The sequence below is a fragment of the Spermophilus citellus genome (assembly GCF_964194105.1).
Source record: "Spermophilus citellus genome assembly, chromosome: 3".
Classification (NCBI taxonomy): domain Eukaryota; kingdom Metazoa; phylum Chordata; class Mammalia; order Rodentia; family Sciuridae; genus Spermophilus; species Spermophilus citellus.
In genome coordinates this window covers 76,852,406-76,874,900 of record NC_138184.1, presented here as the reverse complement: position 1 = coordinate 76,874,900, position 22,495 = coordinate 76,852,406, and the positions used below count along the sequence as shown (strand labels likewise).

The 22,495-nt window shown below is 47.9% G+C and overlaps 1 protein-coding gene across 1 annotated transcript in view; it reads left to right on the top strand.

The window, feature by feature from the left end:
• Positions 1-22,495, top strand: part of SVOP (SV2 related protein) — an 83,855-nt gene that overhangs the window by 40,372 nt on the left and 20,988 nt on the right. The window contains exons 6-7 of the mRNA XM_081283352.1: positions 842-966; positions 21,891-21,954. Coding sequence (XP_081139478.1) covers positions 842-966; positions 21,891-21,954 — 189 coding nt within the window. The remainder of the gene's footprint in view (positions 1-841; positions 967-21,890; positions 21,955-22,495) is intronic.

Below are 22,495 nucleotides of genomic sequence, written 5' to 3'. Positions count from 1 at the left end.
CTTGGAATTTCTTTCTTAGAAAAGCCAGTGTGTGAGCTGTGTGTCCCCCCAGCCCTGTCCCTACATGACTCCGTGGGAAGGTCCAGGTGCAGATCATCATTAACAGTCTCACCTGTGTGCCAGTTGGGGTGGGAGGACCTCTGCATTGCTGTGATACACAGGATGGTTCTGTCCTGTCTCCTGCCTTGTGGAGTTGCTGACACCCTTGGGCCATGATTGGCATAAAATATTAATCAATGGGACAATCAAGAATGGCCACAGTTTTCTCACTATGCCCTTAAGGATTGGTATCACCCGTTACAGAGAACCCCAGGCATCTCTTAGCCAATGTGGGTGATGATTCTTCATTGAGATCCTATTTACAGCTTTTTCTGGGGGATGGATGCTGGGGATGGAAGCCAGGGACTCACAGAAGCTACGCCTTGCTCTACCACTGAGCTACACTGCCTTCCCTTATTGGGAGCTTGATTAATATTATTTGAGGGGAGTACCAGGGATTGAACTCAGGGGCACTTGACCACTGAGCCCCATCCCCAGCCCTATTTTGCATTTTATTTAGAGACAGGGTCTCACTGAGTTGCTTAGCACCTTGCTATTGCTGAGGCTGGCTTTGAACTCGTGATCCTCCTGTCTCAGCCTCCCCAGCCACTGGGATGACAGGTGTGCACCACCAAGCCGGACTATTATTATTTGAGTGTGTGTGTGGTCCTTGGGATCCAACCCAGGGTCTCACGTGTGCTAGGCAAGAGCTTACCTCTGAGCTCCAGCCAGAGCTCCTGTGGCCCAGGCCACCTGGGCGTGCTGAGAAGCCCTTGTGACCTGGCGTCTTCCTTCTCCACAGGGGCTGAAGATCAGCGTGCTCTGGACCCTCTACTACGGCATCCTCAGTGCTTTTGCGCCTGTGTATAGCTGGATCCTGGTGCTCCGAGGCCTGGTGGGCTTTGGGATCGGAGGGGTCCCCCAGTCGTAAGTAAATACCCAGCTCCACCATCCAGCCGGGTCGCCAGTCAACTGGTCCACTCTCCCTATCCACGGGTTCTGCATCGTGCATTAAAGAACATTTGAAAAAAAAAATCGCATCTATATACTGAACATGGAAAGACTTTCTCCTTGTTATTGTCACCTAAACAGCAGAGCGTCATAGCCATTGTCATCACATCTACCTTATATTGGGTGTCGTAAGTCATCTGGAGATGACCGGGCGTGGGGGTGCCCACCTGGAAACCCAGCCACTTGGGAGGCTGAGGCAGGAGGATCACAGGTTCAAGGCCAGCCTGGGCAACTTGGTGCAACCTTGTCTCAAGTTAGAAGATCAAAAGGGCTGGGGATATAGACCAGCGTTGAAATGCCCCTGGGTTCAATCCCTGGTAACACACTCACACACTCATACACACACGTGTGTTAAAACCATTCCCCACAGAATCCAAGGGACAGCTATAGGTGTGGTCATGGCCTTAGGGGTGGAAGAGATGGCCACAGCAGGGCTACTAATACAGCAATAGAATACCATCATTGTGATGATTGACAGCAACCACACAATAGCTGGAAGGTCACAAAAGTGACATCATAATAAAAAGAACAGATTTGGCATTGTCTGGACATTAGAGTTGACACAGGGGTGCCCAGAGGGTACGTGCTATCGCTTTATACCCATCTGAGACTCAGAGGGTGAATCCCTTGCCCAGCTCTCACTAAGAACCCGGTGGTCTGCCTGCAGCACCCAAGCTGGTCACTACCACGAGTGTGGCCTCCTGCCCCTTCTGACCTCCTCACGATGGGGCAGGGAGTCACACTGGGGACTGTCTGGTGGTTTCTCTTAGAGTTTAAGGTACTGAGAATACTCAGGGTTGTTGGAAGAGGCTACTCTCTCCTGGGGAGTGAGGGAAGGCTTTGCATTCTTGCTGGGCCCAAATCCAGGGGCCAGACAGGGCTTAACAACTATGGCAGACCTACTGACCAGCACCATCCATAAAGTTTTATTGGAACACACCACACTCCTCATTTACCTACTGTCTGTGTGCCTCAGCAACAGAATCAAATCGTTTCAAAAGCTGAGCTATTTACTATGTGGCGCATTATAGAAAAAAGTATATTGGACACCCACCCCTGTCCCCTGTCCCCTCCAAAAAAATACCCCACAATTATCCAGTATTTCATGTTTACTCTGTGGCAGGTGCTGTTTTAAACAATTTGCCCAGATTACCTCTTTAAATCCCTCAATTTTCCCTAAAAGGTAAGTTCTCTTAGTAACTGAGAGAACTAAGTTCTCTTAGTAAAAAGGCACAGAGAGGTCAAGGAACTTGGTTCAGATAGCACAGCCACAAAGTGGCTAGAGTGTGAACCCAGGTCTTATAACTCTAGAGTTTAGACGCTGACCATTCTGCTTGCTGCCTTGCTCTGAAGGATGTAAAGGACTGGACACTCAAAGGGGGACTTAGGGAAGGTGTAGAATGTTTTATGTGAAGGGAACTACATGAAAACGTGAAGCCATAATTGTGACTAGGGAAGGCTACTGGCCCAGTTTTTGTTAGCTGCAGGGATGAGAGCTATGGGAATTGAGAGCTGAAGTCAGACAGGTAGGCCAGGGAAGGCTTGCTAAACGCCCTGAGTGCCGTACCAAAGGGATTGACTGTGGGCAGCGGGGAGCCACTGAGTGTTCTTGAGCAGGGGAGAGCACTTCAGGACTCCTGATCTAGCAGGGGAGACAGGATGAAGGGGGAGTGAGGAATTCTGTCATTCCACTTTCTTCCTGAAGGAATGAAACCTGGTGTGGCACAGCACGGCATCCACCTCCGGCCACCCCTTGCACCTCTTGGATCAACCTGTTCTATAGCAAAAGCTCATCGTCTCTCCGCGGTCTGGCTGCTCTCTCTTCCTGCGGAGATTGACGTAGGATGATTAGTGGGATAAACTACAGGCCCTGCTCTTGCTGCTGGTCTTGTAGCTGCCGAGATGCCCATTTCATCCCCTCCTCTGCCACCCAGTCTAGTCAGCTTTGGCCAGTACCTTCACTGATCGCGATGGTTTGCCTGGCGGGGTGACTGAGGCTCGTGCCTGAGGGGTCTGAGTCCCTGGTCCACATGCTCTTCTCGGGCCATAACTGTTGCACTTGTTCATTTAGCAACAAAACCAGGCACAGAGCAGAGCAGGGTGGTACATGCCGTAATCCCAACCTCTCAGGAGGCTGAGGCAGGAGGATTGCGAGTTCAAGACCAGCCTCAGTAATTTAGCAAGGCCCTAAGCAACTCAGTGAGACCCTGTCTCTAAATAAAAAATACAAAGGGCTGGGATGTGGCTCAGTGGTTAAGCACCCGTGGGTTCAATTCCTAGTACCCAAAATCAATCAATCAATCAATCAAAACTGAGCAGGGAAATGTCCAGCCTCATCACCTTGGTGCCTGGTTGGGATTACTTTCTCTGGCTAGTGAATGGTGACCCTTTTCCTTGCCTGCTCATATCTTGACAAAAGGAGCCCAAGGTTACTGGATGGCGCTGTTGCTTAAAGTCTAAGGACTTTGTGTGTGTGTGTGTGTGGGGGGGTGCTGGAGATTGAACCCAGGGGCACTCTACCCTGGCCCTTTTTCATTTTTTAATTTTGAGGCAGGGTCTCATTTAGTTGTTGAGGCTGGCCTTGAACTTGAAATCCTCCTTCCTCAGCCTCCCAAGTCACAGAGATTACAGGCATGTGCCTCCACACCCAGGTTCTAAAGAGACTCTTGTGGTATCCTCTGGAAGAAGCTTTTCCTCCCTGGGAGCCAAGGCCTCTAGACTCCCAGAGCCTAGAAGGTGCACAGATTACCCCAAGTGGGTCACTCGGAATAATGCAGTGAAGGTCAGTCCTACTTTCAACCCCTTCATTTCCAGACCCACGTGTTCCTTGTACTGGGAACAAAGCCATAAAATGGCCATTGACTTAAGTGTGTACTACGTCTTGGGGGACAGTCCCCTGTCCTCACTGGCACCTAACCCTAACCCTAACCTAACCCTAGCGTGTCTTCTAAGGCCGCAGGGTGGCATGATATGTGAGGGACCACTGACTCCGTGGTCACGTGCCAGCCCTCACATATCCTTTGGGAAAGGTTGGGAGAGACTCTCAGAAGGGTGATGTCAATTCTGGTCGCATGGTGGGCTCTGCAGCCAGAGTGCTGGGTTTGAATCCTGCTTCTGTCACGTAATATAGCTGCGTGACCTTGGGGAAGTCCCCGAACCTTTCTGTGCCTCTATTTCCTCATTTTTAACAAGGGGACACAAACACAGCCACTTCATGGGGTCCCTTAGGATTTTAAATGACAGCATCTGTGAAGTAGCCAGGGGAGGCCGGGGAGAGCACGCGACACGTGTTAGCAGGCGTCTCACCTGCTGCAGGCTCTGGTGAGGAGTTCAAGTGTCCCCAGGAGGAGTGACAGATGCAGAGTGTCATCCTATGCAGGAGGGGAGACGTGACCATGCGGAGTCATGTCTAGGCTCTAGGTTCCTTGGGCCGTTGGAGGCGAGAAGGACAGTGAGTGGCCCCCGTCGCCCATCTGTCCATTCTTCAGGCCCCTGCTCCAGGGCCGTCCAGACGCCGCGTCTGACATGGTCCCCTGGATCTGGAAGGGGTTTAAAAAACACTGGGCCTCAAAGCAGAGGCCGTGAACAGAGCCACCACCATGAACCTGGACTGGCAGGGGCTGGTAGCCAGTGGCCCCACTGCTGGCCCAACTCTGGGACTTCCTGCAGGTGATGCACTGCCCCATTCAGGAGCCGTGCATTGACTAGGGCACAGCGTTTCCCGGTAGCTGGAAGGGAGATGTGCACAGAAGAGTCATCGGAGTCCCTTCGTGGGGAGGCTCAGGAATGCAACAGAAGGAGCCTCCAAAGAGTTACTGGATTTTCTTCCCTTGTGTGGAACCACGTGCAGAAGGCCCCAGAAACTCTTGTTCAGGAAGGTGGATGAGTGACTCGTTTTCTGTTTCTGCATACACGTTTCTTGGAAACGGCATAAAGTGATGAATAGAATCTTTCAATGGTGCTGGAAAGGATGAAGAGGATGCCATCGGCTGGCCAGAAATGCCCAGGGCTCTCTGGACGCTTTCCGGCGGGTGGGATTACAGTGGGAGAAGAACTGACGCAAAGAAGGACCATGTCCCCAAACACCAAAGGCGAAGGACCACAGAGGGAGACAGAGTCTGGCCTCGGAGCCTGGGAGTGCACAGAGGGAGGGAGGGAGGACCCCAGGGGAGTAAAATAAAGGACCCAGAGCGGTGACGAGGGCCTCCCCTGACTGAAAAGGTGAGGGTCTCCACCTCACCTGCGATCCTCCAGCCCCCCAAAGAGTCTGCCTCCCTCGGATGACCTAAAAGAAACCGCAGCAACCCACCTCTTCCTGCTCTGCTCACACCATGTCACCAGCAACTGGTTGGTCCCCCTTGCTGGGGGGGCAGACCCCCAAATGCAAGATCTCTTTTTACGCCGTGTCCTGAAGCCAAAAATGAAATTGGAGCTGGACCCAAAGTCTTCAGCACCCAAAGCCTGGAGAAGAGGGGCCCAGCCCCCGGAAGACTTCCCAACCTGCCAGGGTGGGGGTGTCGTGGGTAAAGGGTAAAGGGAATGGGGGGAGCAGAGGCTGGCGAAGGAGGGGAAGCTTCATGTCTTTTCTTGGGACAGGTGGGGATTTCCCGGACTCTTCTTGCTCCTGTCATAGTCTGGCCCATCTTGTCATGGTGGCTGGTCCATGTGTCACTTAGTATGGAAATTGGGTTGTAAGGAGGTTTGAGGTCTTCGAAAGGTCATTTTGGTGGCCGTTTGGGATCTGGCTGGTGTCAGCTGATGATCATGTAAAGGAACTTCCAGCATCCAGCACCCTCTTTTCAAAGATGAACTCAGGGAGGGTAGGAGGCAGGCCAAATGGGGTAGATACGCACTGGGTACGTATCCACCCCCCTCCTTTTTTTTTTTTTTTTTTTTTGGTTCCAGGGATTGAACTCAGGGGCACTACGACCCCTGAGCCCCATCCCTAGCCCTATTTTGTATTTTATTTAGAGACAGGGTCTCACTGAGTTGCTTAGGGCCTCGCTTTTGCTGAGGCTGGCTTTGAACTCGAGATCCTCCTGCCTCAGCCTCCGGGCTCACTCCCTGTTCTTGAGGTATGATAAAGGGTGAGGGTCTATCTTCTGTGACTCCTTCAGGCTGAATCTGGGTGTCACCTGGCAGAAGAGTGAACATTTCCCCTAGCTCACCTTAAATAAGTCTCATGATCACCGGCTGCAGGCATAGCTATTTTTATCCCCCGAGTCAACATCATTTGTAATTTTATGGACTCCGACTTTCTGCTCCTAACAGAAATCAAACAGTTAAGGTCGTGTGGTCCAAAGAGCAGAAGGAGCCACTCAGCCATCAGGGGACCCACAAGAGGTAGAAACCAGGCCCTGCCCGGGACAGCCCTTTCAACCTCTTGCGCAGGGAGGACTGGACAGTGGTCTTGGAGCCCATGTGATCCTGGTTCTTCATAAAATGGACAGGCCGTGTGGGATGTCCTTCACTGGGTCTGGGCAGTCGAAGCAGATTATTACCTTAAAAAAAGAAACCGGATTCTCCATCCTGGAATAGGAAGGGTCCTTATGCACCAGAGGGCAGAGCCGAGACAGGGAGGCAAATGAACATTTTGGAAATGGGAAGGGGGACCCCTCCCAAGGGCCAGGGAATGAGCCCCCGCCAAGTGACATTGCCAGCTTTAAAGTCTCGGATACTAATGATTTCACCTGTCGAGATGTGTCCTGTGGGGCGGGTAAGAGGCCCAAGGCAGGTTGATTACAAGGGTGACAGGTGGATGCTGGGCTGGGCTTATTCCTCCTTTGCCTGAGCTCCATCGCGGGTCACCTGGTTGTCAGAAGTACTCTCCGTACATGGTCACGTGGCCTGTGTGCCAACTCATGGTCTGGTGCAGTCTCTTTTGAGAGTTATTATCAGGCAATCATGAAAGAATCCTTCCTTCATATCTCCTTGGCTCTGTTTATCTTGTAAGGTTGACACAGGTGACTCCAGTTTGATTTTGCTACCTCTTTGTAGATTCCCTCCTTTCTGTCCCTGTAAACCTTGCTGAGTAGCCGTCCCCTGGTCCCGTCCCCTGGTCTGGTTTTTATTATCTCTTGTCACCAGGCTGGACTTGCCCCAGTTAGTCGGTCATTGGTCCCGTCTGGTCCCACATTAGAGGAGAAGTGACAGGGGATCAGGGATCAGCGTCCAACGCCCCCCTTTGTTATGTTCAGTCCATCCTGTGGTAGGGCGGCAGCTCAGAACACTGAGTCCTGTTCTTTTCTTCGTTGTTCTCCTGAGGAATTTTGAGAAGCAACAGGTATAGAGTTTTAAACGGAAAATTGCAAAGTGAAATTTACAAGAGCCAAACAGATTCAGTTTGTACGTTAGATTTGAACCAAGAACCTGATCCTTTTACAGTAAACCTGATCCTTTTACAGTAATACCAATTTTTTTTGGGGGGGGGCAAAGATACCCCAAGAAGGACCACTTTATTTGTAAAATGAGTTCAGCTTTGTGAGAAAGCCATAGTTAAGAGTACTTGGGGCTGGGGCTGGGGCTGGGGCTGGCGCTCAGTGGCAGAGCGCTGGCCTCCCTTGTGTGAGGCCCTGGGTTCGATCCTCAGCACCACATAAAAATAAATAAATAAAATAAAGATATTGTGTCCATCTACAACTACAAAAAATATTTTTAAAAAAGGAGTACTCGTAAGAATCCTTTTCTTGACTCTGAATGCAAATGCTCTAGAAAATAAAGTCAAAACTGTGCATGATGGTAGACTTAGATAACCATGGTTAGAATTTTGATGAGAGTTTAGCAGTTGACTCCCCTCCCCCAGAAAAAAAAAATATTGAGTTTTTTTTTTTTTTTAACTACCAGGGATTGAACTCAGAGGTGCTAAACTGCTGAACCATATCCCAAGGCCTTTTTAAATATTTTATTTTATTTAGAGTTGGGATCTTGCTAAGTTGCTTAGGGCCTCACTTAACTGATGAGGCTAGCTTTGAACTCACCATCCTCCTGCCTTAGCCTCCAAAAAAGCTGGGATTACAGACGGCACCACCATGCCCTGCTCTGTATACAGCATCTTGGGGTGACAGTCTTGGCTGATAGAATTATATCAGAACCATCAGATCTTTATGCATTTTGTAAAATCTTTTGAATATTTATATCAATAATACTTACCACAGGGCTGGGCATGTGGCTCAAGCAGTAGCGCGCTCCCCTGGCATGCGTGCAGCCCGGGTTCGATCCTCAGCACCACATACAAACAAGTGTCCGCTGAAAACTAAAAAATAAATATTAAAAACAATAATAATAATAATAATACTTACCACATATTGTGGAAATAATAGTTGTTAATTAAACCACAGTTACAAACTAAATATAAACAGTTCTAAGTCATCACTAAAAAGACTTTAAAACAGGGCTGGGGTTGTGACTTAGTGGTAGAGCAGTTGCCTAGTGCATGGAAGGCCCTGGGTTCGATCCTCAGCACCACATAAAAATAAGTAAACAAAATAAAGGTATTGTGTCCAACTACAACTAAAAAATAAATATTTTTTTAAAAAGACTTTAAAACAAGTAGATGCTTAAGCAAACCATAACTCTTTAAGATTGTTTCCCTAAGTAATCAAAAACCCAATAAACACAGCAGAAAACATAAAAAATCACCTTCATAAAATGCAAGATCTCAGTTTTTGTAAATTTTACTAAAAGTAAATAAATATTTTAAGAAAACCTTGTTGCTTTAGACATTAATTTGATTGTGAGGTTGGGTGTGGTGGCTCCCACCTGTAATCCTAGTGACTCTGGAGACTGAGGAAGGAGGATCCCAAGTTCAAGAGCACTCTCAGCAACTTAGTAACACCCTCTCTCAAAATAAAGACTGGGGATCAGAGGGAGAGCACCACTGGGTTTAATCCACAGCCAGAAAAGAAAAAAAATAGAGTCTGGTTTTATATCAGTGCATTAAATTTAATTAACTTTAATTAATTAGTTAATTTTTTGGTAGTGAGGATTGAACCTAGTGGCACATTACTACTGAGTTATATCCCAACCCCTGTTCAAATTTCTATTTAATTTTGGGGGTTGATTCAACCCAGGGGTGCTTTACTAATGAGCCACATCCCCAGCCCTTTTATTTATTTATTTTTTAATATTTGTTTAGTTGTAGATGAACACACAGTATTTTTGTTTTTATGTGGTGTTGAGGACAGAACCCAGTGCCTCACACATGCCAGGCAAGCACTTTACCACTGAGCTACAGCCTCAGACCCTCTCTGGCCCTTTTACAAGACAGGATCTCACTGAGTTCCTGAGGCCATGACCTTGAAGGAGATCCTCCTGCCTCAGCCTCCTAAGTCACTGGGATTACAAGTATGCCCCACCATGCCCAGCTTAAATTTTAATCTTAGAAAAGCCTATAAATAATTTTTTAAAAATATTTTTTCTTAGTTGTAGCTGGACACAGTATCTTTATTTATTTATTTGTATGTGGTGCTGAGATTTGAACCCAGTGCCTCACACATGCAAGGAAGTGATCTACCACTGAGCTACAACCTTAGCCCCTAAATAATTTTTCATAGTTTTAGCCAACTTAACCAAACTAAATTTTCTTTAAAAACATTTGTCCTTCACAAAACAAATCCTGTTTAACCCTTTACTATTTGGCCTTGGCTTTCTTTTTTTCTGTTTTGGGATAAAAATCTAATTTTACCTTGCAAAATCCTATCTCCTCCAAATGCATTTTCTTTTCTTTTTAATCTTTCTTACCAAAAAAAAAAAAAAATCCTCAATTTACAACTTTTTGGTCTATCTTTCTTCCCTGGTTGCTAGCTTGTTCCTACTTTGTTTTCTTCCTTAGATTTTTCATTTTGAAACAGTACTTACAAAACGTCTGAATACAGATGAAATTAACATTTTTCTCAATAAAATACTTTTCTTAAAAATAATGTTTCATCAACTTGGGCCTGGAGACTCCCTCCTGTAAACTCAGCAACCTGGGAGGCTGAGCCAGGAGGATCTCAAGTTTGAGGCCAGTCTCAGCAACTTAGCGAGGCCCTAAGCAACTTAGTGAGACCCTGTCTCCCAATAAAATATAAAAAAGACCGGGGATGTGGCTCAGTGGTAAAGTACCCCGGGTTCAATCGCCAGTACTAAAATCATAATACTAATAATTTTTTTCATCAAAACACAGATTACTTAGTAATCTTACTTTCAGTGAAGACCCTGAAAGCAAAGCACTCTTGAACTCTTTTTGGTTTATCTTTCTGTAGGGGGGGTGGGAGTACTGAGGATCTGACCCAGGGCCCCCTGCATGCTAGGTTAACACTCTACCACTGAGCTCCATCCCCAGCCTTTTTCGATTTCTTATTTAGAGGCAAGGTCTTGCTAAGTTGCCCAGGCTGGCCTCCAACTACAGATCCTCCTGCCTCAGCCCCCTGAGTAATCGGGGTTACAAGTGTGGGCCTCTGTGCCTAGGTCTTAAACTGTTTCTCACACACCAACGTGTTCTTCCCTTCCTTTTTTTTTTTTTAACTGGTGCATAATAGTTGCACATACTGATGGGATTGTTGTGACACACTCACACACGCACACCAAAAATCATATAATTTGATCAATATCACTCCCCAGAACTCCCTCTCCCACTCCACCTGCCACCCCCTGTTCCCTCTCCTCTACTGATCTCCCTTTGATTTTCCTGAGATCTGCCCCCACCTTTCTTTTCCTTTTTCTTTCCTATCTTAGAGAAAACACAGACCCTGGACCTTCTGAGTCTGACTTGTTTCCCTTAATGCGAGGGCTGCTAGTTCCAGCCATTTTCCTCTGCAAACACTATAATCTCATTTTTATTTATGGCTGAATGAAACTCCATTGTGTGCGCATACCCCATGTTCTCTATCTGTTCACACGTCGATGGACCCCTAGTCTGGTTGCTCTTGTGAAGTGTGCTGCTATAAACATGGGTCTGCAGCTGTCACTATAGTTCAATGACTTCATTTCTTCAGGATGGGGTAGTTGGGTCAGGTGGTGGTTACATGCCTAACCCTTTGGGGAGCCTCCCTACTGATTTCCACCGCGGTGGTACTAACTTACAGTCCCGCCAAGAGTGTAAATGGGCTCCTTTCTCTCCACGTCCTCGCCAGCACTTACGATCACTCGTTTTCTTGATGACCGCCATTCCCACCAATATGAGATGAGATCTCAGTGTAGTTTGGACTTGAATCTGATTGCTAATGATGTTGAATTCTTTTCATGAATTTGCTGGCTATTTGTACTTTTGAAAAAGTGTCTGTTTAATTCATTCTCCCCTTTACCAATAGGGTTATTGATTTTTTCGGTGTAACATTTCTTTGAGTTCTTTATTTATTCTAGATATTAATCCTGTTAGAAGAGGAGCTGGCAGAGATTTTCTCCCATTGTGTGTGTTCTTTACCTTTCTAGTTGTTCCCTTGGTTGTGTAGAAGTTTTTAATTGGACGCTGTCCCTCTGATTAACTCTTGGTGTTATTTCCTGAGCTTCAGGGGTCCTATCGAGAAAGCCGTGGAGTGTTGAGCCTGGGTTTTCTTCTCTTCTCGGACTTGCATAGTTTCTGGTCTAAGTTGGAATTTTCAGACCCATTCTGAGTTGACTTGTGCAGGGTGAGAGAGAAGCGTCCAGATTCCTTTTTTCTACATGATAACTGTGGAACCAGTTTTCCCAGTACCCTTTGTTACAAAGGCTGTTTTTCCTCCAGAGTCTGTTTGGATGTCTTTGTCTAGGATCAGTTGACAGCGTCCGTGTGGGCTGGTCTCCTGTCTTCTGTTCTGCATCCTGGGTCTCCGTGTCTGTTTTTTATGCCGGTGCCACACAGTTCTTGTTACCATAGCTCTGGGGTATAATTGCTTTGGATATTCTGGGTCATTTATTCTTCCAAATGAATTTTTTAAATAAATATATATATATATATATATATATATATATATATATATATATATATATAAATTTTAAATTATATAACATATATATTTTTTTAGTTGTTGATGGACCTTTATTTTATTCATTTATTCATGTGTGGTGCTGAGAATCAAACCCCGTGCCTCACACATGCTAGGCAAGCGCTCTACCACCGAGCCACATCCCCAGCCCATTCTAATGAATTTTAGGACTGTTTTTCTAGTTCTGTGAAGGATGTCATTGGTATTTTGATGGGGGTTGCATTGACTCTGTATCCATATCAACATCTTATGAAAACATATTTAATAAATGCAAACATAACACATACATACACACACACACACACACACATATTCCTCTTTTGGACTTTAAGAAGCCAAGAGTACTTGAATTTGTATTTAGCAATTGATGTAAAGACATCCATACTAAATGCTGAAAAGTATTTTAACTTACAGATTACTCAGATGTTTATTTCTCCTACATATGTTTATAAACACTTGTTTTATATACTTACCGGATTTATTCATGAAAACTGAGATATCAGACAGCATAGTCAACACTTTTAAATCGTTTTTTTGTCAAAAGAAAAATGCCTGTCGTCCCAGTGGCTGAGGAGGCTGAGGCAGGAGGATCACGAGTTCAAAGCCAGCCTCAGCAACTTAGTGAGGCACTAAGCAACTCAGTGAGACCTTGTCTCTAAATAAAATACAAAATAGGGCTGGGGATGTGGCTCAGGGGTCGAGTGCCCCTGAGTTCAATCCCTGGTACCAAAAAAGAAAAAGAAAAATGCTAACAGTTTTTGTACTGGAAACATAGAAAGCAATGATCATTCCATTTTAAACATCTCACAGAAATAACCCTAACCTGATTAGCCAATGACCGAGGCAAAATGCATGCTAACAATTCTGAAGACATCTTTATTTTTATCTTGCCAATAAATTTAAATGAACTATTTGTGAGGTTGACTGACATTAAACTTCCTACAGATTTAAGGGCAGGACACGGGCCAAAAACCCATCCTTGCTGACTGCATCTGCAGTTATCTTAGAGATTATCTTCAGGTGTTTACAAGAAGTTTTTAAGTCAGGCAAGCTGACGAAACAAGAACATCAACTGAAACATGCAGAACCCCAAGGTGAATTCACCAGGGAAAGGCTGTAAGACGTTATCATGAGCTCATTAAGAAAGCGCAGGAGAGCCAGGTAGGGTGGCACACACCTGTCATCCCAGAGGCTCCGGAGGCTGAGGCAGGAGGATTGCAGGTTCAAGGTCAGCCTCAACAACCTAGTGAGGCCCTGAGCAACTTAGTGAGACGCTGTCTCAAAATAAAAAAATGGGCTAGGGGTGTGACTCAGTGGTTAAACCCTGCTGGGTTTAATCCCTTATAATCCCCCACCTCCCCCAATAAAAGTGCAGGAGAAAACTCTGCCCAAAAAAACCCAGAGTGGTTGCAGGGATTCCCACTGAATCTACTACTCGGCAGCTTATACTGATGGTTTGGTTTTGGTTTTGGGTTTTGTGGTACTGGGGATTGAACCCAGGGGGCGCTTTACCACAGAGCTACATCCCCAGCCCTCTTTATTTATCATTTTGAGACAGGGTCTCACCAAGTTGCTGAGGCTGGCCTCGAACTTGGGCTCCTCCTGACTCAGCCTTCTGAGGAGCTGGGATTACAGGTGTGGGCCACTTTGCGTGGCTGCTGATGGGTTTTGGTTAAATTCTGTCCAGCACTCTCTCCAGGACCCCTTTTGTGAGAGGCTGATGGGGTGGCTGGAGCAGGAGGAGAAGAGGGAGAAATTGTCTCTTTTCCTTAGGAGTTTGGGGACCCTCGAGTCGATGACTTTGTCACAGAACTGTTGCTAAAGCCATCGAGTCCCCTAGTGTCTGTGGAATCAGCTGTCACCACCACAAACTCAGAACCCAGTGCGTAGAAGAGAGAGCACCGAGAGGGCTCTCACGTCCCCAGGGAGAGTCCCCAAGGTCTGTCCCCACAGCAGAACAACACGCAGGCAGGAGACACCTGAGATGGGGCACACAGGTGACCCCGAGGTCCTGTCAGAGGGCCAAGCAGCTCTCCGTCCTCTCTCACACACGGCCGTTCCTGGGGGGCAGCTGGACCAGGCAGGCCCTGCCCCCCCTTCATCCGAGTCCACCCCCAGGACGGGGCTGGGGGCCTGGAGCGGTTCCTCCTTCACCCAGGCCTGTGCTCGGGACAGAACCTCCACCTTGTGCCAGGTGTCCCCTGCTGCATGACCCTGGGTCTGGACAGGTGTCCCCAACCTACTCATCCCAGGGGTCCTCTCCTCGGCACGTACCCGACCCCTCCTTGGCTGTCGGGAATCGCTCAGATCTATCCAAGTCATGTCCTCCGTCCTCCATTGGAGGAGGGAGGATGTGGCCCCCGTGGGGTCACAGGGACCCGTCAGTTAGTCCCATTGCGGTTGCCATCTTATTACCAATAACTTGTTGGTCATCACAGGCTTCTGACACCAGGTGTGCGTGGATCCCCAGCCCGTCAAGTGACGAGGCTGCATCAGTGGGCTCCAGCTGGGTGCCCTCCCATTCAGTTCGATTCATTTCCGACCCTCCCTACCTGGGGACGGACTGCCCCCCTCTCCATTTCAGATGCCAGGCACAAGCCCCAGGCTCTTTTTTTTTTTTTTTTTTTGGTACTGAAGATTGAACCCAATCCTGAGCCACCTTCCTAACCCTTTTTATGTTTGGTGTTGTTGTGTGTTTGTTTTGTTTTTTAAGATCTCATTAAGTTGCTGAGGCTGGACTCCAACTTGCGATCCTCCTGCCTCAGCCTCCCAGGTTGCTGGGATGACAGGCGTGTGCCACCGTGCCTGGCAACACCAGGTTCTTTTACCTGTGCTTCTGACCCACTGCCTGTAAACTGGGGTTCCTGCAACTCCCTCCTTGGTTCGCTGGGTTTGCTAGAGCGACTCACAGACCTCAAGGAAACCTGTGGATTTAGCAGTTCATTGTAAAGGACATACAGAGGATACTGAGGAGGCTCAGAGGGAAGAGGCACAGAGGACCAGGTGTGGAGGCAGGGGAGAGGGCCTCTGGGCTCTCTCCAGGTGCCCACCCTAGGAATCCTCACAGGTTTGGTTGGCTAACCCTGTTCCCTAGGGCTTTTATGGAGGCTTTATTACATAAGCATGATGGATGCTGATCAGTTCGACTTTCAAACTCTCTCCCCTTCCTGGAGGTTGAGGAGTGACAGGGTGAGGCTGTCTAATCCACTTGGTCTTTCCAGTGACCAGCCCCCCCCCCCTTGAGGCTCCCTTGGGGCAGCCAGCCCATCATTCAACTCAGCAGCCTAGAAAAAGACACAAGCTTTGCTGATTCCAAGGATGTGAGGAATGTCTGCCAGGACACAGGAGGAAGGCCAGAGGCGTAGTTTGTAATAGCACGCTTCCAATTTAGCTGTTCATGTCCTGAAACTATTTTAGCCCTTCTGTTTGTTTATTGAGCAATTACTACATTCTTGGGACGGAATCGTGTATTTTACAATACACCATTCAAAAACTCACTTTCACTTAATAGACAGAGATATTATTTCCATTTTACAGGCAAGAAAAACGGGAACTTCAAAGGAGTAACAGAGCCAAGGTCACACAGCTAGTAAGTGGCAGAGCATAGCTTTAAATATTGCTTGACCCACAAAACCTATTTTCAGTATCTCTCTCTCTCTCTCTCTCTCTCTCTCTCTCTCTCTCTCTCTCATCTCTATCTCTATCTCTATCTCTTTCTCTCTCTCTCCTTTTTTTTTATACTGGGGATTGAACCCACAGGCACTTTACCACTGAGCTATGTCCCCAGCCCTTTTTAATTTTATTTTGAGACAGGGTCTCATTAAGTGGTTGAGGGTAGCCTCAAACTTGTGATCTTCCTGCCTCAGCCTCCTGAGTCACTGGGATAAACCTATTCTCTTAACTGCTCTTCTAGATGCCTCTTTCATCTGTGAGGAGGGCAAATAAGAACTATAAACAAAATTACAGAAGATATATTTAGGTACCCAAGAGAGCCCCTGGATCCCGTGCACTTTAACTAGTCATTTGCATAAAAAATAATTATGTCTTAATTAGAGAGTGTTCTTGTCTAGTTATAACAAAATGGCTCCCCTAAGTTCATTAAGCATTTAGTTGAAGATATTCAGTTGAAATTAAATGTAATTAAGCGTTTCCATTCATTTAAATAGCCTTCCCCAATTTCAGCTCCTCATAAAACCAGATGAATAAGATATTCTGAATATATATATTTTAAAGCCCAACAACCAGAAGTCTTTATAACTTCATTAGTCTGTTTTCTGTTGCAAGAACACAGCACCACAGGCTGGGTGAGTTATAAAGGAAGGAGTTTGTTTGGGCTCATAGTTCAGGTCCAAGCTAAAGGGTTGTGTCTGGTGGTGGCTTGAAGATTCCCAAGGTGATTCCCAAGGTGGAGATGGGGGACACGGGTGTGTGTCCTCTGGCCTCTCTCCCTATCGAGCCCCCAGGATTCAATCATGGGTGCCCACCCTGTTGACTTGATCTGAACCCAGGCGCCTCCCAGAGGCCCCCCCTGTGGACGCCACTGTTGAAATTAGTTTCTGTCCTCGTCATACCTCATGTTTTTCATAAGAATGACAATAACATTAATAGTCCTGATGCCGACAGTCATGATGACAGGTGCTGGTCACGTGCCGGCCACCATCCGGGCATTCTCCTACATCCCCATGTATGAGAAAGCAGGCTCAGAGCTCAGACGTGGAAGCAAGTTCAAGGCCAGCCCAGGCTCAAGGTGGGAAAACTAGACCCTGTTCCCCTCCACTGCTGGGGATGGAACCCAGGGCCTGGCACCTGGTAGGCAAGTGTCCCACCACTGAGCCACGTCCCGGCCTTGACAGAGACTTGGTGCCAAGAGTCACAAAGTCACACTGCATAGTGGCACAGATACCGTGGGGGAGACACCAAGACAATTTAGCAAGCCAGGGGCAACTGGATTCAAATCCAGATCTGTCCAGTGCCAAAGTGCCAGGGCTGGAGGGTCACATTTAGGATGCAAATACTTGGACTTTCTGTGCATGGAGGAGCATCAGGAGGGGATCAACGTTCATTCGAGCAAGGGAGAGAAATATTATGGATTATTCTCCTTACAAACAATACATTTTAGAGAATTTAGAAATGCAAATAAGCATCAGAAAATGATAATCTCCTTAATTGCAAGCATCTTCTCATGAAAGTAAGCAAAATGCAGGTGGGTGGGTGGGCTGTGGTGTTTTGTGTCCAGCAGAGGGCGCTGTGTGGCCCAGCAGAGCGCCGTTTCTGGAAGTGACTGCGCTGGGAAACGGGCAGCTACCGCGTCCGGCTTGGGTGGGAGCTGCTCTTGCAGATAAGGGATCCCGGGGTTGAGGGCGCGGTTCAGGGATGGGATGCGTGATGAGCATGCGCAAGGCCCCAGGCTCCGGAGTTTAGAAAGCTCCAAACCCCAGGTAGCCGGGCGCAGTGGTGCACGCACGTCTATAATCCCAGCTGCCTGGGAGACTGGGGCAGGAGGATCGCGAGTTCAAAGCCAGCCTCAGCAATTTAGGAAAGTCCTGAACAACTCGGACTCTGTATCAAAATAAAAATATAGAAAGGGTGAGGGTGTGGCTCAGTGGTTAAGCGCCCCTGGGTTCAATCCCTGGTCCAGAAAAAATAAAAAATCCAGGTAGCTGCCCACCTGTTGGACCTTGACATCTGCCTCCCAATTTCATCATGAACCCGTCCTGGCTCTGTTCTTTCCAGCAAAGAAGGAAATGGCAAGTCTCTGACTGCCCGGGGCCGTCCACGAGATTTCCGAGATTTCCTTTCATCTGTCATGTGAGCGTCCTCTTGGCCACAGTTTGGAGGGAGATCAAACAGCTCGTTTTCATGATGAACTGCTATAAATATAACATCCGAAATGTGGGGCGCAACAATGATAGGAAAAGATGTTCCTTGTGACCTAAGCTACAAAAACAAAACAACAACAAAATTGGAAATGACTTCTGTATGAAGCCGATGGGGGGTGGGTCAGTAAACGGTGACATCACCCCCAAGGTGGAGAAGTGTGCAGCCTGGTGAAGCCCGCAGTAAGGGACCCAGGTGTGGTTCGGTGGCAGAGCGCTTGCCTGGCGTACTCCAGCCTCCTGCGTTCTCTGCCCAGCACTGAAATAACAGGAATGCCGAGCCCTCTCCACATGAATAGGGAACAAGTCCCAAATTCTCCTGAAAGCCGACCCTGACACAGAGGGCTCGAGAGTAAGTAGTTCACACGGATTCTGCAACACAGACTCCAGATGGGCCCTCTGAAGGGGTGACGGAGGGAACTGCCCTTTGTTGAGGGTGGCTGCTGGGATGTCTGAATTCTCGTGGCACTTCTAGCCTGCCCCACAGGCTGGCAAAATAAGCTTTAAGGACCAGAGAGAAAGGTCTCAGGAAAGAGCGGCAGGGATGGGCAGTTGCAATTTGGGCTGGCAAATGTGGAAGTGGTTAAGAATGGGATGTTGGAGCCGGGTGTGGTGGCGGCGCAGGCCTACGATCCCAGCACCTCAGGAGGCTGAGGCAGGAGGATTGCAAGATCAAGACCAGCCTCAGCAATTTAACAAAGCCCCTACTAAGCAACTTAGTGAGTCACTGTCTCCAAATTAAAAAAATAAAATAAAAAGGGCTGAGGTTGTAGCTCAGTGGTAAAGTGTCCCTGGGTTCATCCCCAGTATCCCAAAGACTTTATGCTAGAGGTCATCAAAACAGATCCTCGATATCATTTTTGCCTCGTTGGTAGTTCGGCATTAATTTGATGAGGAAAGGTGAAGTGTTTCTCTTTTTTTAATTATTGATTTTTTAAAAAAATAACATAAGCACACCACTTGGAAAATAGAATAAAATTTCTAAGGAGTCATACAGGATGAACATTGCAATCTGTTAAACTTGTTCTCAATTCTTAGAGCTCAAGGAAATGAGATTCACCCTGATTTCTGTTAAGAGAGGTACTAGAACGAATAGAAATTGGAACAATTTAGGATAGTAATATATTTCAAAAGTCTTAAAAATAAGTACATCCGCTGATTCAAATTCTGTTTAGGGGCCAGGCACAGTAGTGTATACCTGTCATCTCTGCAGCTCAGGAGGCTGAGGCAGGAGGATCCCAAGTTCAAAGCCAGCCTCAGAAACTTAGTGAAGCCCTAAGCAACTTAGCGAGACCCTGACTCAAAATAAAACAAAATAATAAGGGCTGGGGATGTAGCTCAGTGGTAGAGCACCCCTGGGTTCCATCCCCAATACCAGAAAATACATTTTAAAAATTAATAATTGGGTTCATTTTTTTTTTAATTTTTTTAATATTTATTTTTCAGTTCTCGGCGGACACAACATCTTTGTTGGTATGTGGTGCTGAGGATCGAACCCGGGCCGCACGCATGCCAGGCGAGCGCGCTACCGCTTGAGCCACATCCCCAGCCCGGGTTCATTTTTTTTTTAAATTGGAGTCTTGCTTGATATGATGCCCAGGCTAGTCTCACACTTGTGGGCTAAAGCTCTCCAGATGTCTGATCCTCCTGTCTCAGCCTCCCAGGTGACTGGGACTATGGGTATGTGCTACCACACCTGGCATACATTCTTTCTTTTTTCTTTTCTTTTCTTTTCTTTTTTTTTTTTTGTACTGGAGATTGAGCCCAGGGGCACTTTATTACTGAGCAGCATCACCAGGTCCTTCTACTTTATTTTATTTTGAGACAAGGCCTTACCAAGTTGCTAAGGCTGGCCTCCAACCTGCCATCCTCCTGCCTCAGCCTCTCCAGTAGCTGGCATTACAGGCTGCGCCACCACACCCAGCTAAGCTTAAAATTCTTGGGTGCGATCTCAGCTAAGAGTTCAGACAGAGAGACTGAGACGTGGAAAGACGGAAACAGAGAGCAAACCCCAGGCAGAAAGGGGGACAAACAGAAACGGGTACTGGGAAGGAGGACTAGAGGGCATTTGCTTTCCTCTGGTCTGAACTACTGAACCCCTCCCTTTCCTCTGAAGCCCCAGAACATTCTACCTGCTCTGACAGAGGAGCCCTTGGTCAGAGCGCAGGCGAGGCCTTTAACCAGCGCCTCAATCTCGATGGCATTGCCAGGTCCCCAGAAACCTGAGGCTGGGATTCCTGTCCTCCTGACTTAGGGGGCGTGTCCTGGGGAGAACCCGTAAGAGGGTGGGGAAAAGGTCAAGAGAGGGGGTGCGTGGTCAGAGGCGGTCTGGGCTCCACCCAACAGTCTGCCCACCTCCCCGGGATGTCCAACATGCTCTGGTTAACCACAGTGACCCCCAGTGACCCCGGCTGGTGTTTCCTGTCACCTCTTGGTGTGCACATGGAGCCAAGGTAAAGTGAGGTACGGGTCGGTGGGAGGGGTCCCCTGAGGTTTCTTGGACTCATATTTGGCCCAGTTTAGGTGGCTCCATCTCTCTGGAAACACTACTTTCATTTCCCTCTCAGGGCACATATTAGAACAATTTCCTGTTAATACACTGGGAGTTTGGCTTGGTTTTTAGGTACTGAAGATTGAACCCAGGGATGCATTCCCACTGAGCTATAAACCCAGCCCTTTTTATTCTTTTCTTTTGAGACAGTCTTGCTAAGTTGCCGAAGCTGGTCTGGAACTCAGGAGCCTCCTGCCTCAGCCTCCCCAGCCGCTGGGATGACAGGCCCGAGGGGCTGAACCTGGCCACCCCACCCCCACTCTTTAAGAGGGGCCAGGAGACACCTGACTTGGGTGGGAGATGTGGAGAAGAGAAGGCCTGTCTTCCTAGGCCAATGGAAGGGGAAGGCAGGGTGGGCAGCTCTCCTCTGTGCCCAGCACGCCAGAAGGCAGAGGAAGACCAAGAAGCAGGATAGGTGATAGGTAGATAAAGAATAGATACACCCATGATAGACAGTGTCTAGACGGCTCAGGATAGAGAGAGGTGGACGGAGACAGAGGAGGAGGGACGGCAGGGGTAGATGAGAAGGAGAAGGAGAGAGCACTCCCTTGTAGTAGGATGTTAAGTAGTAAATGTAAAAGGAATGACAGAAACCTGGAAACACACAGCGTGGTCATAGTTGATTTAGGCAGAAGCAGCTATGAGCTAAAACCGGTGAGGAGAGACTCTGTGGGGAATACTGGATATTGGCTTGACCTCCAAATATTTCCCCCAACGTACTTATTAGTGCCAAATGGGGGGAAAAATGATTACGTAGGGTGGAGAAATCTGTCAGACCAACTTGGTGTCTGGATGAAAATTAAGGTCCCTGATGATGGGGAGGGCTGATGTCACATGCCCCTCACGTGATGTGCCAGGAAGACCCAGCCTTGTATCTGGCGTTGCTGCCAAGAAAACACAGCCAGGCCTCGATGGAGCGAGGATGAGGGCGTCCTACTGAACAAAAGGCCCAAGTCCTCAAGATCACGAGGGCTAGAGGCCTGATCTGGATTGAAGTTACCCATAACCCCATACCCCATTTCCCCCAGGCCTACTGGGCTGCAGGAAGGACCGAGCAGATGTGCTTAGGAAATCTGAGCATCGCTTAGGGAGTTAGTGAACGATGCACCTTCAGCCTGGAGACACACGCCTGTAATCCCAGCCTCTTGGGAGGCTGAGGCAGGATGATCACGAGTTCCAAGCCAACCCCAGCAATTTACTGAGGACCTAAGCAACTTAGCAAGAACCTGTCTCTAAATAAAATATAAAAAGGCCTGGGGATGTGGCTCAGTGGTCGAGTGCTCCTGGGTTCAATCCTCAGGACCAAAAAGAAAAAGAAAAAAAATGCAGTTTCAGGGCCCACCCTTGTGAGTCACCATCCCAGGACATTCTGTCAGGAAACCATGATCATCCATGGAGGAACGTCATCTCAGAAACTTTAGCAATCCTCCCACCGGGTCCTGACCTTCACTCTCTTCTCTTTGCTTGCAGCGTGACACTGTATGCCGAGTTCCTTCCCATGAAAGCCAGGGCCAAGTGTATTTTGCTGATTGAGGTAAGGAGGGTGGGGGATGGGCCTCTAGAAGAGGCTGGCTCTCTGGCAGGTGATTCACAGGTGTCCTGAAGCACGGGACAAGGGAAAAGGACTTTAAAAAAATTAACAGACTTGGTATGAGAAGACTCAGATGGACCCTTCATGTCGATTCTGACAGGCTGTTCTGCAGTCTGGATACACTCTTTGATTGACAGGAAAATTAAATCAACTGTCCCTTTAAAAAAAAATGGTGGCAGTCAGGTGGTCCGTCCTTCTTCAACTGGAAATGGCTTTTACCTAAGAGTAGGTGTTGAATGACACCTTGAACGGACCAAACTCCTTCCTGTCCCCGCTCTTATCATCACCCGCCACCTCTGGTTTTCCCCAGGCTGGTACACATCTGGTGGGCGTTCTCTTGGTCACCCCCATGGGCTGTGGGTGCCTTGAAACTCTCCTGGTCCAGCCAGTCCCACCTGCCCTCCTGCTTCCTGGGCTTGTGACCCATTTCCAACCATGACCTGAAGGATCTCAGGGCAAACACAGGGCTTTCCAACAGCCCCCC